This window comes from Canis aureus, chromosome 16 (genome assembly GCF_053574225.1).
Source record: "Canis aureus isolate CA01 chromosome 16, VMU_Caureus_v.1.0, whole genome shotgun sequence".
NCBI lineage: Eukaryota > Metazoa > Chordata > Mammalia > Carnivora > Canidae > Canis > Canis aureus.
Genome location: NC_135626.1, coordinates 16,929,168 through 16,946,271, shown reverse-complemented (window position 1 = coordinate 16,946,271; position 17,104 = coordinate 16,929,168). Strand labels below are relative to the sequence as shown.

General features: G+C 40.3%; 1 protein-coding gene and 1 long non-coding RNA gene across 3 annotated transcripts in view; one reads left to right on the top strand and one right to left on the bottom strand.

Moving 5' to 3' along the window:
- Positions 1–3,171: 3,171 nt before the first annotated feature.
- SLC6A4 (solute carrier family 6 member 4) overlaps positions 3,172–17,104 on the bottom strand; it is a 36,356-nt gene continuing 22,423 nt past the window's right edge. For both annotated transcript variants that reach the window (XM_077851893.1, XM_077851894.1), the window contains exons 11-14: positions 16,423–16,522; positions 14,336–14,436; positions 10,481–10,648; positions 3,172–5,771 (exon numbers count right to left, since the gene is read on the bottom strand). In XM_077851893.1, coding sequence (XP_077708019.1) covers positions 5,697–5,771; positions 10,481–10,648; positions 14,336–14,436; positions 16,423–16,522 — 444 coding nt within the window. In that variant the 3' untranslated portion in view covers positions 3,172–5,696. The remainder of the gene's footprint in view (positions 5,772–10,480; positions 10,649–14,335; positions 14,437–16,422; positions 16,523–17,104) is intronic.
- LOC144285993 (uncharacterized) lies at positions 3,714–14,051 on the top strand. Its single transcript, XR_013354123.1, has 3 exons — positions 3,714–3,982; positions 7,761–7,844; positions 11,557–14,051. It is a non-coding gene; the product is annotated as an uncharacterized LOC144285993 (long non-coding RNA).

Genomic DNA, 17,104 nt, shown 5'->3' with positions numbered 1-17,104 from the left:
GGGAATTGTGTAAATGTTTTGATAATATACAATTAAGATTTTTATCTTAACCTTGAGAGTTTGGGAGTTTTGTTTTTATCATGAGACAGAAGAAAGCTATATATCAGGCTGTTAAGAGCTATTACAGTTATAGTTCACAACATTTGCCAAGACTTCTCCTCTAATTCAGACCATTTATGACTAAACTGCATAAATGAATACAAGGGCATGCTATGCATCTTAAAGAGGGGATTCTACTTTTATACAAATAAAACATAGTTTAGTTCTGCCACTAAAGTTTAAAAATAATTGTTTCATGTAAAAAATAACTGAGAAATTTCATATTCCCACTGTTGACAGAAGTGAATAGAAGAAGGAATTTACTTAATTTTAGCTGTAGGTAATGTGGAAGAAGAAAGTAAAGATGAGGGGAAAGAAATACCATTTATATAATTCAATTAACCATAACCCAGAACTTGAAGCACCTTACTGATATGTCCAACTCATAAAGTATCCTGAAAAATTGTTTGTAAATCAAACCCTATTTTATTTTGTTTTAAATGTTTATTTATTTGAGACAGAGTGTGTGACTCAGGAAGGGACAGAGGGAGAGAGAAAATCCCAAGCAGACTCCCCACTGTGGGCAGGGCTCAACTCAGGGCTCCATCTCATTACCCTGAGACCACGACCTAAGCCGAAATCAAGAGTGGGGCACTCAACTCCCTGAGCCACCAAGGTGCCCCAATCAAATCCTATTTTAAATGCCATTGGAGAAATAACTGCAAGTCCCTAATTTTATCTTTTAAAATATGTATTTTTCATATTTCATATTTCATACCAAGTTTTCTTAAAGTGTACTTCTAGTATTAGAGTTTGAATAAGAATTATCTTTCAAAATAGCTTTTTTTTCTTTTTAAGATTTTATTCTTTTTTTTAAATTTTTTTTTAAATTTTTATTTATTTATGGTAGTCACACAGAGAGAGAGAGAGAGAGAGAGGCAGAGACACAGGCAGAGGGAGAAGCAGGCTCCATGCACCGGGAGCCCGACGTGGGATTCGATCCTGGCCCTGGGCCAAAGGCAGGCGCCAAACCGCTGCGCCACCCAGGGATCCTAAGATTTTATTCTTAGGTAATCTTTATACCCAACATGGGGCTTGAGCTCAAAACCCTCAGATCAAGAGTTGCATGCTCTACTGACTAAGCCAGCCAGGTGCCCCCAAAATAGCTTAAAAAAAAAAACAAAAAACAGAAAATGTTCTTATTTGGCTATAGTATTTTAGCATAAAGATGGAATACTCCTCCTCCCCAAATATTTGTTGTTTGGGCTGTCAGTGTTTACAAACTGTTAGAAATAAATGATCTTTAATAAATGATCTTTAATAATAAATGATAATTTAGTTGAGTAATTTGGCCTGGATATTGTGATGTATTGGTAAGAGAAATACCATCTGAAATTCCAACTGAAATATATTGTGAATCATTAAAAAAAAAAAAAAAAAAAAACTTTTCTTGAGGGACGCCTGGATGGCCCAGCGGTTGAGCGCCTGCCTTTGGCCCAGGGTGTGATCCTGGAGTCCTGGGATCAAGTCCCACATTGGGCTCCCTGCATGGAGCTTCCTTCTCTCTCTGCCTATGTCTCTGCCTCTCTGTTTTTTTCATGAATAAATAAATAAAATCTTAAAAAAAAAAACTTGAAAAGATGAGTTGTTCTGAAACACCCAATTTAGAAACAATTTAGATCTCAATTAATAAAACAGAAGGACATATTTAAGATTCCATCTTAAAATGTTTATCTTTTCCATTAAGGTAAATGGAATTAAATTAAATTTAATTAATTAAATTTAATTTAATTCCATTAAACCAATTAGGAATATTATTTCATTCTAGCAGAGAAAATAACCTCACCTTTGTTTAGAAATTTCCAGATCCCAAGAAGAGCATAGAAATAAGCTAGATCACAAGTTTGCTCTGCCTATAATGTGGTTATCTGAACTTCAAAATATTGTTCTATTATAAAAATTTAAAGATTTAAGCAATGAAAGGAAAGTAAGAAAAAAAATTAGAGATTTCCATCCATGGAACTAATCACACTGAATTTTAATAAGATAATTTACTTATCTCTGATATTGAAAAAAAATTTCAAAAAGCAGAATGTTTCAAATGGGCCAGAACAGCTTTCTGCAGTTTAGAGACAATCTCTGTGGTTACATTTCTTTTCCCATATTTGGATTTATAAACTTCTCTAACATAAGCTCGACTTCTAGTGAAGAGCATTTTGTGTAACTCACCTTTTATTTTAAATGATGCATGAGCTCCAGGATGACTTTAAAGTATATAACTCTTCCCACATAGCATAGGACTATTTTGTTTTTATTACATTACTTATGGGATGACAGGTTATGACATAGTCTCTCTGAGGAACCTACTGCTTTTCTTTCCCACCATCCCGACCAAAAAAAAAAAAAAAAAGAGTGAAGAAAGGGTATGGTGAAAAGTACCCTCTGGTTACTGCTGTGTTTAATGAAGACAACTATTCTGAACAATTCTGGTATTTTAAACACCAGTTATTGATTTATGAGTAGAGATGTGCTAAGAAAGGAACCAGGCTTGGATTGTATGATTCTGTAGCTAAGCACTAAGATATGTGTAAGAACACCACACAGTTAAGTCATTGCATTCCATACTTTTAGGCTTTGTTTTGATGGTGAACCCCAAACCCCAAATACAACGGGTGGAACATATCAGGTCACTCCTTCCTACTTATCAGAAAGAATATGATTCTACTTCTAGGAGAGTAATCTCCCTTTTCAGGCTTGGGGGTGGGGTGGATGAATTAAATGGAAATTCATATTTAAGCTTAAATTTTGAGATTGGTGTCATCAAATTAACAAGCTTAATAAAAAGATGATGAGGGGGATCCCTGGGTGGCTCAGCGGTTTGGCGCCTGCCTTTGGCCCAGGGCACGATCCTGGAGACCCAGGATCGAATCCCACATCGGGCTCCCGGTGCATGGAGCCTGCTTCTCCCTCTGCTTGTGTCTCTGCCTCTCTCTCTCTCTGTGACTATCATGAATAAATAAATAAAATCTTTAAAAAAAAAAAAAAGATGAGGAAGTGAGCCAGCTCACTAAATAACTTTTTTTTTTTTTTTTTGCCCTATTGTGAGATTTCATTATTTGATTTGATTTTCACTGTTTGATCTTGGAGCTATTATTTTTACTTTGTGTTTGTCAGGGTCTTGCCTCCATTTCCAGATGGGGCAGCCAGAGCAATGAATTTAGGTTACAAGTCATATGCATTCTACACACAAATGTAATAAATTTTAAATGGGTTGTAAGTTTTCTGGAAGGCAAATCAATTCTTTGGCTTCATTGCTTATCAATATAGGAAACAATCTTAATCAGTTGAATTGCCCCCATGCTTTTATCTTGTGTCTTGCCTATTTCTTACTAATAAAATCACAGAAAAAAATTCACTTCAGTACTTAACTTTACAATTCAATTCCATTTTTATTTTTTTTTACTTTTGTGTATATACTACATTAGGTGTAAAAGGTCTTTAAAAGATTGTTTTAAAGTCCATCTACCTACTTCTAAGTTTTCCTTTAAAAAAAATCCATAGTAATACTGATAAATAGGGATCAAGTAAATGCAAAATGTGCAGAACAGAGATTTTGGTTTTGTTTTTTTTTTTTTAAGTCCAGCGAAGTCTGAAAACTTTTCAAAACACCTATATAATTCCCTCAACACCTGTCTTGGCAAAACTTTAACTCCCTTTGAAAAAGTGCTTTTAAGAAATGATATCTTTGGAGCATGTGTAAGTGTGTGTGGGATGGAAAGAATTCATATCCGAATATCTTTATAAAGTAATTCTTAAAATTTGCAAAGCTATTTACCACTGAACACGCTGCCACTTATACAACCCCTCTCCTTTCAGCGTGCTAGGAAGAAAAGAGAATGAAAATAAGGTAGCGTGAAGGAATGAAAGAGTGAAGATAATGAAGGTAGGTCAGTGAGGGACATTTTTTTAACCCCTCTTCTTTTCCTCTAATATTTTGGGAAACTTCTCAGCAGCACATATCTATAAGGAAAATATCCTGCTGGGAGAAGCAAAGAATCAGAAATAGAAGGATATAGGGGAAATACAAGGAAATGGCTGGGGCAGATTGTTGGGGAAAGAAACCAAGAGAGGAAGATCTATAATTGGATAAAACCAAGCCTCTGCTATATGAGTCTTCTTTCTATAAGGCTGTTAGAATTAAATTCGATATATATAGAGGACTGAAATTATATGGGGCTAGACGACTGAGTCCCTTTTATCATTGACTAGGCTTTATCCCCTTTAAGATTTTGGTGAGGAAAAAAAAAAGATTTTGGTGAGGAATTTTATGCTACAAGATAAATTCTTCACTCATGCATTTGAAAGTCACAAGCCACCAAAGGTCAAATTTACTCGATCTGTATCAAAGGCTTTGTGTGGGATGCAAGGTTATTATTCACTTAACTGACCCTTTTCCAATTAGCCTTACTTAGTTTCGACTCAATCCTGAATATTATCTGGAGGGCTCACAATCCTGGTGACCAACCAGGAAGGGTTGGGGGAATTCCACTTAAGGCTAGAGTCTCCAATCACTTCTGGATTGAGGGTGATCTTGGTTAAGGTCACGGTGCCAAACCTATGCCCTATAAGCAAGAATTGGATTTAACCTTTCTTCCCAAAGCAGAGTAACCTGAGCAGCCAAACCCAGTCATTTGAAACAGAGCTTAAACCAGATAGTCAACTGAACATTGAAGATGCATTTGTCAGTATCCTTCCACAAAGCAGTTTATGGCCAAGCCACAATCCCTAATGAAATAGGCCATATTTGCCTGTGGAACATTATCCTGAATGTTTAGCTGGCAGAGACAGGAAGATAGCAATGAAGTGCAGCAAATGCTAAACACTGGCCCATAAAGGAAGGTGTGTGCTAACGCAATGTCACTGGAAAAGAAGGTGGCAGAGCATGTTGTAGTAGTTATACCCTTATAATAACATACATACACATTTGTTAATGTAAGAAAAATCAGAGCAAATTCATAGTTTGTAATGGGCCCAAAGTATTAGAATAGAGATAAGGATCCACTGAAACAACAGCATATACACAGGCTCACATGTATACATTATTTCCATTTAGTTTCTACATCTTCCTGACTCCACAGCAGCACATGGGTTGTTACAGGGTTCTAGTAGATTCCAGCTATAGAATTCTATGCTACTCAGAAAATATATGGCTAGCAAAACAGCGTCCCTGTTTTCTTCTACATGGTTTATGCATTTATGAACAGTGAAACTTTTAGAAGCAAATGGATGTCAGATACCAATGATCATAACAAGAAATGATGCAGGAGACTTTTACAAACTTGATTCTAAACCTAATCCTGATTAGATGGTGGCTTTCATGACCTCCATACACAGCCTCACACATCTAAAATAGTCCAGTTTAGCTATGTCATAGATTTAACATGGTGATATGTCCAAGAGATTTCAGAGAAACAAGTCATTGGAGGCCATAAGAGTCTGGGCACCATAGTCTTCTGGGACCATCTCTCCATGAGAAGGCCCTTCCATTGTCAGGGGTAGCTGGAAACTCATTCACTTAGAGGGGTGAAGGTGAGGCATGACTTGTCAGAACCAGAGGAAGAGATTGTTAGGAAGCCACTTTCTCTCACTGAAGCATGTTATATGGCATTCAAATGGATGTCCCCATAAGGAATTTCTGTCGCAGTTTCTGGAGTAATGCCTCTAATAATACGCTGTTGGGAAGAAAATATGATGTTAGACACATTCTTTTAACAGTTTTGCAAAAATATTTCAACGTTAATATTAAAACATTTAGCATTTTAATGGCTTTACTAGTAAGTTGGAATAGTATCATTGACTTTCCTCATGAAAGGAATTCCCAATTTATTTGTTCTCAAATACCGATAAAAGTGATGTATTCAGGGAGCACCTGGCTGGCTCAGTTGGACAATGTGACTCTTGATCTCAGGGTCATGAGTTTGAGCCCCATGTTGGGTGTAGAGATCACTTAAATAAATACAACTTAAGGATATATTCAAGAACTATAAGCATCTGTCAACTAATTACAGAAATCATCATAATACTAATGGGAGAAAATGATGAGCTTTCATTAGAACCTCCACTGGTGTATAACATGCTTTCGATGACCCAGGAAAGGACATCTTTTTCTCTGGACAGAGGCGGCTTCCTGTAGCCCCACACCACAGGGTTCAGGGAGCAGAGTTAATGCTGGACTCTGGCCCTCACCCTCAGCCAGGCTCCTTGCACCCTGCGTATCCACCAGAGGCCTGGTGCGCAGTGCCAGCTGATGGCCACAGTGATGGCCAGGATGTTACTGATCTCATGAATCTACCAGTGAAGAAGTACCGGTTAGTTCACACAAGGGTACAAACTATCACATAATTTAAAAAGATGTGACCATTTAAATCATCACTCCTCAAGCAAACTTATGTTGGCATAGTACTCATTACAGGGAAGAGTTTAGGAATTTTTAGTTTAAAACAGCTGAGATACACAGAATCTTTTTTTTAAAGATTTTATTTATTTATTCATGAGAGACACACACACACACAGAGAGAGAGAGAAAGAGAGAGAGAGAGAGCCAGAGACACAGGCAGAAGGAGAAGCAGGCTCCATGCAGGGAGCCATGATCCCATGTCTCCATGATCCCATGTCTCCATGATCCCAGGTCTCCAGAATCAGGCCCTGGGCTGAAGGTGGCGCTAAACCGCTGAACCGAGATACATAGAATCTTTAAGACAGATCTGACATATGCTTGGGTTTAGGTATGAAATCCATAGCCCACCGTTAGCATCAGGGTCACATGAAGCAGCTCAGGGATGCGAAGAAGTGAAGCAGCACTTCATAGGCTTAGGAAAATCTTCATTAAGTTGCTTGGTAAAATCGATGATGGCCAAAAGTATGTATGGGAAGTGGGTGAAATTGGATCTGAAAGCTTTTTTTGATTTATGGATTGTAGGTAAAGCTCTGCTACTGTTCCTTTTTATTTGGGATTGAAAAAGTATGTAGTCCCCTTCAATTTTTTTTTTCAGTATAGTTGATACACAATGTTACATTAGTTTCAGCCCTTCAATCTTTTATTTCCTGGTTCTGGGACTTTGTTCTTTAAGGAGCAGAGCCTATGGAATCCAACCAGTTCCATCCGCATAGTTAGTGAAATTAACAAAACTGTACATTTTGTGTTCTGAATGGCTGAAATATATCACACTAGAAATCCCCATAAAAAGGAGTTGCTGCGGTCCTCCTCAGCTACCTGGACATGTCAAGCCATAGGAAGCAAAATTTCACAAACTATCCCTCCCCAGAGATGAATGTGTAAGCCATACTGATTGAACAGAATTATGTCTAGCTAATTGGGAACTAGACACAGATCATCCTAACCAGTTGTAAGTGGAGCTATGTTGTGCGGGAAGAGAAGAGAGCACTAGGTGTAAGGTGGCATGGTATAAACATTGGAAAGGAGAATTTTTGGCTTTTGTGTCAGAGTCCCCAGCCACCATTCAGCTACCCTTCTGGCTGCTGATCTCCCAAAATGCCAGGCCCACTTTTATTTTCCATATTTTGGCAGCATTCCAGCTGCCAGACTCCCGTTGCTCTCAAAATTTGCGAGGCCACTTGGCCTTTCGAGAGGTGATAATCTAAGAAACAGGTCACCGTTGATGTCTTCATGAATCCTTACTTATCAGGGCCCCTCTTCCCAGGGTCTTTGTGCAGTATACTAGGAGTTTCTACAGCAGAGACCTAATCCAGCTGATGACTCCAAACTTGGGACTTCCAGGCTGCAGGTACATGTGATATCTGCCAAATTCCAGGTGAGCAAGTGGTGGACCATTCCACAAACTCCAACCTTATATATGGTTGGAAGGTGCAAAGATTTTAAGAAATTTACCTTTCTCTTTGTCTTTTTTTTTTTTTTTAACTATACCAAAATTTCCTATGAGGCCTCCCTCTTATCATAGATAGAATTATGGACCATCAAGTCTGGTATTCACAAAGAAGTATAGTTCCTTGGAGTGCTTGGCAAAAGAACCCAACATGTTTTATCCTTCTCAGAGATTAAGTGTGCAAAGGGGCATATAAAGGCTTTTGAGAAGTACTATAGTAAAGAAACGTATGTAACTTGCATTAATCCACCATTCTTCAAAGATATTTGACCACATAACCTTTTCCCCCAGAAGTAACACCTAGTGATATTCCATAGAATATTTTATTCCTTAAAACACTTTGAGGGCAGCCTGGGTGGCTCAGCGGTTTAGCGCTGCCTTCGGCCGGGGTGCGATCCTGGAGACCTGGGATCGAGTCCCACGTCGGGCTCCCTGCTTGGAGCCTGCTTCTCCCTCTGCCTGTGTCTCTGCCTCTCTCTCTCTCTCTCTCTCTTTCTCATGAATAAATAAATAAAATAAAAAAACACTTTGAGAAATGGTAATCCAGTCCAATAAGCACATTTTATAGATGAAGAAACTAAGGCCCAGAGAAGGTGAGTGACTTGCCAAACCATTCGACCAGGTCCTTTCTCTACCAGTCTTCCTTGACTGGCTGTATCATGCTTCCTGCAAACCATATGGTGGCTTATGGCAAAGATGACCCTGCAATCACCCTTACTTAACTCTATTGCTAATGGATCTGAGCTGTGTTAATTATTCACCTTTGGGTGACATTTCCCTGTAGTCAATGGGGAATTTGCAAGACAGATGATAAGGATTTGAGGTGTAGTCTGACCAAAGAATACTGACATTTACTAACGTAACTAGAGTTCCCACCCTTGACCTCGACCTCTGGATTTTAATCAATGGAACTAGTGGATCATCACAACCATGATAAAGGACAATTTGAAGGAACAAATTCAACGATTCTGGGTCTGAGTGTGTATTTCAAGCAACACCAGAGTCCAAAGCCCTTGGGGAGGAATGAGGTTGTGATAGGACTGGTTTCAGTATAGAAAATAACTCCTTGCAGAGTTCTGTTCATCTAGGATTCAGTTTTTCTCTTTGGAAAAAGAAATGAACTCATCTCTTTTGAGAAAGATCTGATGTTTAATTGCTTATATTCCCTTGCTTAATGTTTCTTATGAAATGTTTTAGGAAGGTGAGTAGGATGGTCTCACATTTGAGCTTTGCATATAAGAGCCAGTAGACTAGCCCACTTCCATTCTCAGGTCATTACAGATAAGGTCCCTTCTAGCTTTCCCCAACACCACTCTTCACCTTTGCACTCATCTCCTACAAAAGCACCGAACTGCAGACTTCTTTAGGCTCCTCTGCCACAGTAACCTTTTTGCTATGGCAAGAAAGATAACCAAACAAGTAACAACTCAAGCATTTTCAATTCTCAAAGTAATGAAATACCACATTACTGGGAACCCCGGTGGCACTAGATGAAAAATGGCAACTCATTGCTCCTGAACCTCTAGTACAAGTTTCTACATAAACTATAGATACCCTGAGGACAAAAGTGAACAAAACTGCACCTGGATTCTGAGCTTCCCATAGTTATGTCCTTGGACAAGTCGTTGAAATAAGGAACTTTTGGCAAAATTATTCCCAGCCTCAATATCTTACATCTAAGAATATCTACCCATCCACCTCACAAGGGTGCTGATAGCAAAATGAGATAATCTACATGAAGATGCTTTAGAAAATATACAATCTTACACAAATTATAAGGTTTTAATAAGAAAATTTTATAGCACATTATTCATTACTGTATTAATATTACTATAATGGTGACTTTTTTATTCCAATGGTTTGAGCTAAAACTATTATATTGCTGTAACATCTTTATTTAATGATGATTTTCAAAATAGCACTCATCACACTGATGTTAGAAAAATGACAAGGGACATTTTCCACCATAATCTCCACTTAAATCAAAATATGTGTCTTGCTTCAGGGGCATCTGGGTGGCTCAGTCAGTTAGGTGGCTGACTCTTTATTTCAGCTCAGGTCATGATCTTGGTGTCCTGGGATGGAGCCCTGTGTTGGGCTCAGTGGGGAGTCTGCTTGAGGATTCTCTCTCTCCCTCTCCCTGTGCCCCTCCCACTGCTCGTAGGCTCTCTCTCAAATAAACAAATCTCTAATAAAAAATATATGTATTGCTTCAGACATTACAGATCTAATGTCCATCCCCAATGGCAAGCAGAAGGCAAAATAGTCATCTGATAAGTGTAGAATGCTATACACACCTCAACCTGTGTGCTGTGGTGCATGCAAATAACAACTCACACTTTTGCCACTGCATCTAAGGCTCATATGAGTGGCAACCATTATAGCTCTGCACATTGGTTTTGGTATATAAATATATAAGATTGAGAACCAGCTGGTGAACTTCACATGGTTAACTTATCTCCTTTAAATAGAGCAGAATAAGAAAATCCTTTTCTCCCCAAACAATTACTAGTCTGAACATACACACTAGTACCTACCTCTTTAAATGTCCCTGGAGTGGTGACCAGCCGGTAAGTTATATATGTGGGGATGCAGATGAAAGATGAGGTTCCTATGCAGTAACCCAGGATGATACTCCACTGCGGATAATTATATTGGAAAAGTCGTAGCTGTGGTGGGCTCATCAAAAAACTACAAATGATGAACTGAAACAGAAATGCCAAAAAACATTAAAAATCATAACAATATCCTGGCAGACAGTTCTGATACCATGAACACTAAATGCTAAAGCTGAGTTCCTTTCAGGAAATTCCCCAAATGTGATATATTCTAGATTGGTGCATTGAATCCACTCATTTCTCTGCCCAAGCTGTAACAGTAAAACAGCCAGGTGGAGATGCCAAGGGCCCAGAAGGTTGTTTACAAGGAGTTAAAGCAACCCCTTCAGGGCAAGAAGGAAGAGACTGGCATCTATTAAGAGTATTTGGGCCCCGTCTCACCAGACAGTGAGGAACAAACTGGATGAAGACCTCTGTATGGCTCCTGCCAGTCCTAAGGCTTCACAGTTCTCTGAGCTGTTTTCATTTTGTCCTGCATTTCTCAGCTGTCAGATGGAAGTTACCTATGTCCAGGAGAGATATTAAGATTCTCAAGACCTGGAGAGGATGTGGACTCCTGGGTGTGTGTTCCCTCTTTGTCCTTTTCTTGAGCTCTCTGCTTTTCTGCACTGAGCGCCTTCGCCTGGGGTTTTCACAAGGATGGCCCAGCCAGGACCCATCTCAACAACGAGTGACTGCCTGCCATAGGCCCTCATCATGAAAGGAATAATGGAAGGAAAAAGCAGCTTAATATACTTTTTACTTGAAAATTCAAGTGAAAATGTCTCCTAAGAAAAATTTCACGATGTGCTCCCAACCCGTGGTTTATAAGTTTCCTTACCTTGGTTTGGTTTCTAGAGAGAGTGTAACTACCAGTTTTTGCCTAGTAACTACTGGACCAAAATCATTACGGCTCTTGATTTAATTTTATTGTATTACTTCATAGTCATAAAGAAAGCAGTAACGTAAATTGTGTGGTTAAACATCTACTTATATATTTTTTTCTTTGTCAGCAGGAACAAAATGGGAAGTTGTTAAACACACATCCATCTTCCCAACAGTATTATCCTACATCTGGGAGGAAGCTTTCCAAACAGGACCTGGCCAATTGCAAACCTTTCTCCGCATTTACTCACACCTCGACCCAGCTAAGGAACACAGAAAAGATGGGATAGACATAGTTAGGAGCCCTCCCTTCTCTAGCTCATCTCATCTTGATGGTAGGTGTGTGAAATCCAGTGCAGTTCCCAGAGGTCTCAAGCTCTTGTGGGAGTAGTAAGTGCTGCCCTGTACACCTCTTTGCCTCTCCTTGCTCATATACAGTATTTTCTTTCTTTGTAGCTTGGCTTCCGTGAAAAAGAATATTTTTAGTAAGCTACTCATTGTTTACCAAAAGCAGCCTTAAAAAGCACAGAGCAAGGGATTCTGGGTTCAGTAAACCCACAAGTAGAAGACAGATTTGCCTCCTCTTAATTGGGCTCTGGAGCATTTGCCTTTAGAGGAAGTGAGTAAAGCAAACATCACAGGGATTATGAGTGAATATCCCTGAAACAAATCTGTGCGTGAGTTTTGCTGAGCAAAGAAACTCACTGACTGTAAACCAAGTGTTCACCCAGTCTGTAAGACAACCAGAGGTGCGCAGAAATTAAAGTAGTAAAAGCCTGGAGCCAGAACGACCGTGGAGCATGAGAGACACTCACCATGGGCATAACATTTAAGTAAATTTCAGTAATCAAGAAGTAATATGCGAGTGCAGCATTTTAAAAAGACAAGAACTAAAAGGGCCAGATTAGGGTCAGTGAGGTGAGACATGCAAGTATGGGGTCAGATTTTTGTGTTTATTTAAAATCTTGAACTCTATTGACTGGGGACTTCTTTTGCATTAGTTTTGGTTTTTAAAAAATACTATATTAAAATAGTCTTTATCCTGATTACTGAGGTTTATGGCCCCCCTTAAATTTGACACATGTGGTGCATGCCTAACTTGCCTCTCCCAAATCCCAGGCCTGGACATTGTTTCCTCAACCATGTGGGGGAAACACAAATAAACAGACAGATATAGCTTCTTCCCTCAAGGAAATAATGCAATGTCTCCTTTTCCTTTGAAAAACAAATGAAAGGATTTAAGTAGATTATCAAGAAGCACTGGTATTGGGGCACCTGGGTTGCTCAGTGGTTGAGCCTCTGCCTTCGGCTCAGGTTGTGATCCCGGAGTCCTGGGATCGAGTCCCACATGCTTCTCCCTCTGCCTGTGTCTCTGCCTCTCTCGCTCTCTCTCTGTGTCTCTCATGAATAAATAAATAAAATCCTTTAAAAAAAAAAGCAGCACTGCTATTAATATAAATTAATAATCCATTTATGTCAGCACTTCTGCTTCTAGTTATGGCAGACTAGGTGGTTCAATGCCAACCCTCTTACTGAAAACAACCAAACTTCTCGATTTAAAAAAAAAAAAAATACACATTTTCAAAACAGATAAACACCGGAAGGGGGAAAAAAGAGAAAGAAAGGGAAGCAAACCATAAGAGACCCTTAACTATAGGGAACAAGCTGAGGGCTGCTGGAGGGATGTGGGACAGAGTAACTGGGTGATGGGCATTAAGGAGGGCACAATGTGATGTGATGAGCACTGGGTGTTGTACGTAAGTGATGAACCACTAAATTCTACTCTACTGGGATGCCTGGGTGGCTCAGTGGTTAAGCATCTGCCTTCGGCTCAGGTCGTGATCCTGGGGTCCTGGGATTGGGTCCCGCATCGGGCTCCCCACAGGGAGCCTGCTTCTCCCTCTGCCTGTGTCTCTGCCCCTCTCTCTGTGTCTCTCATGGGTAAATAAATAAAATCTTTCAAAAAATAAAATAACTAAATTCTACTCTACTAAATATTAAAGCATATGTTAACTAACTAGAATTTAAATAAAAATTTGAAAGAAAAATATACATGTGTTTTTAATCTACCTAAAAGCACCAGGGAACTTGTAATAGGAACTACCAGGCCAAGTCCGGGACACTTAGCCACCCTGGGGCAAGTGTCTCCTTCAGAAGGATACCAGAAGGAAGGCAGAGGCGCATGCTGCAAGGGGTAGGGACAGCTGATCATGTCTTGACAAATAGGCAACACTTAGAACTGAACGTTCTCACCCAGAGTCCTTTGTCAACAAAAAGATTCTACTTTTGACTTAGGCCTATGCTTGAGGACTTTTGTGTGAGGGATAAGAGAATGAATAAGAAATTATAAGGACCACTCCTAGGGCCTTCGAAAGCGAAGCTCAGTAAATCCTTCCCAGGTCTTGAAAAGGTCCTACTTGTCATGTGACCTGGGACCCTTTAGACTTCAATTTCCTTAACTGTAAAATGGGGTGTTAGGAAGAATTGTTCACAGAATTGTAAGGATTAATAGAGCAATGAGTGTAAGTTTAGCACAAAGTCTGGCCTGGCAGTGCATATTCAATAAGTGTTATTTATCATTATCACTGAGCTGGGGAGTGATGTGACACATGCAGCAGGGACTCAAGCCCAGCCTACCCTTTCGTGGTGCTGGGAATCAGAAGAGGTGGGAAGCATGGGGAGGGCAGTGACTCGGAGGGGTCGTCAATGGGGTTTCAGAAGCGCAGGTCATGCTTTTATTTCTTAGCATGGTTTTTGCTGCAAAAGTGTGCTTGATTTATAAAACTCCAATAAGACTCACACTTAAGATTTATACACTTTTCTGTGTACGTTACACCTCAATACAATTTACTTTTTATAAGTGTTTGGGTGACTCTTCAGAGCCAGAAGGAGAGGGAAACGACCACTCACCAGGAGAAACAGAGGGCTGATGGCTACCCAGCAGATCCTCCAGAACCATCCAGGGCTGAAGCCAAGCATTTCCTTCACGTCACTGCAGAACTGAGTGATGCCTAAAATCACGCGCAAGAGAAAGAGATTGACTGAGGGAGGACATGGCCCGTCTTACCCCTTGATTCTCAGAAACAGTTAGCAGCTCTGGAATTCCTCCTCAGCTGGGCTCAGGGGCACCAATCTGCTCTGAAGTTGAGACGGCGGACTCGTTACACAACTGCACCTGATACAAGCAATGTTCTGTCTACATAGAGTGGGGGCTGGGTGGACATTTGGGCAGGGACCCAAAGCCCCCTCCTGGTGCCCACACTGCCTTTCTAAGATCTCAGCACACGTTTGATTTTATTGTTACTGCAGAAAATAAAGTTGAATTTTTAGAAAAAGATTTTATTTATTTTTTCAAGAGAGACACATAGAGAGGCAGAAACACAGGCAGAGGGAGAAGCAGGCTCCCTGCAGGGAGCCCAGTGTAGGACTCAATCCCAGGACCCCAGGATCACACCCTGAGCCAAAGGCAGACGCTCAACCACTGAACCACCCAGGTATCCCAGAAAGTTGAATTTTATCTAGGAATTGTGAGCCCACTTGACAAGAGACTGACCCAACACTGGAAACTTTCAAGATAAAATTTTAACCACATATTGACCATTCATATGCCGGATCAAGACCAAGGTTCTTCTATAAAGAGTATGTGAAGGAGAGAACTGAGAACTCCTGACTGGTGAGAGATTGGGAAGGGAAGACTAGGCTGCAGCTGCTTCCCTGACTGTCCAGCACCGCGAGGTCCACAGCGATGCACATACTCTGAACTCTGTCCTCATCACTGAGAAGGTAGGGAGGAATTCTTTTTTTAAAAACTGGGCCCATGTGCAACTCAGAATATGGGGCCTCCCCTTCTTCATATTATGTATAATGGCAAACATGCTAACACTGTTTTATTACCATAGAAACTAGGAAAAATCAATACATTTTCAGAATGAAATAATCACTTCTTGATTTTAAAGATGAAGAGAGGTATCTCCAAGCCTGGTTTTTCTTTCTTTTTCTTTTCTTTTCTTTTCTTTTCTTTTCTTTTCTTTTCTTTTCTTTTCTTTGTTTTCTTTTCTTTTGTTTTCTTTTCTTTTCTTTTCTTTTCTATTTTCTTTCTTTCTTTCTTTCTTCTTTCTTTCTTTCTTTCTTTCTTCTTTTCTTTCTTTCTTTCTTTCTTTCTTTCTTTCTTTCTTTCTTTCTTCTTTCTCTCTTCTTCTTTCAGATTTTATCTATTTATTTTTTAAGTAATCTCTACACCCATTGTGGGACTTGAATTTATAAGCCTGAGATCAAGAGTCACATGCTCTACAGACTGAACCAGCCAGGAGCCCCTGAACCTGGCTCTCTTCGTTTCAATTGCCTGGGTCATCCCCATCCTCACCCACGGATTCTTGGGACCCCCTGCCAACAGACCCACGTTAGCTCACTCTCTGTGCTCCTGCTAGTGTCAACCTTATCAGATTCCATCCCAGGCTCATAGGAGGTGAACTGGAGATTCTACCAAAGCAGATAATGCAAACAGGAACATTCCTGCCTCTTCCCTGGAAGATAATCTCCTAAACTCTATCTCAAGGCTTTGCGGAGGGGCTCTTTCTTACAAAATTTAAATTGGCGGCCAACTCTATAAAGTAGTAGTATATTGTACACTCTAACAAATGCATTCACTTTGCACTATTTCTTTGTTGTCTGCAATTCTTAGAGCCAATCAATATTTTAAGCATCCACTACAGATGAGCTATATGGAATTACTTCAGCCTATCTCTGCTGGGTGAACATTTAAACTCAGAAGGAAAAAAAATGTCTTTCCACAAGTAAGGTGAATTTGTGGTAGAGCGTGAAGGAAAAGGTGACCTGTTTCTGAAGCAGGCACTCTGCTGGGGTGGTTTTACAGACCCCCAGGCAGGTGACATCTTGTACCCCGCTCTGGCTTTCTTTGATGAAATCTGCCCTTCTTTATTCTGGCGGCTACAAGCTGGTGTAGAAAGGCTTATGACTGGGGGAAGGAAGCATCTTACCATAAAACCAATACACAGCAACTGCCTCTATAAGTGCAACGGTGAGCACTGCGGGCCCTGTGGCGTACTCCTCCAGCAGCTTCACCACGTATGCCCCGCCCTGGAAATGAGATCACAAACCTGATTAAGTACTTTCTGAGGCACTACCTCCTCTTTATGATGAAAGCCAAAAGCAGGTTCTTAACTTAGGATAATTCCTGCATTAGACCTAATATAAATACCCTAGAGCCTGCCTCTTAGGCCCTTGCAGTGTGGGCCAGATTTCACTCCATCAGATGTCTCTTCCTGTCCTATGGAGCACTCTCTCCCTGTTTCCTCTCCCACTAAGCTTTAAGAGACAGACTCAAAAGAACCCCTGGATCTGTTTTCAACTTTCAATTTACTGAACACTTACTGTGTACTCTACCCTAAAGAATCCTGGTCCCTGGAGACTGAACCTGGGAGAGTTCACACAATACCAGACACACTGAGCACAATGGTCCTGGTATCACCTTCTGTCTTAACTCACCAATTCCTTGGGTCCTCCTCAGCTTCCCCAACCCTCCCCCCCACCACCTGCTGAAGCTCCAGAGCCATTGGGATGATGGCTTGAAGATGCATGTCTTCAAAATCTATCCTGAGTCAGGAGGACACAAGCCTAGGATGCCTGCGGGTTCTATCAGATTCTGTTTTACAGTATTTG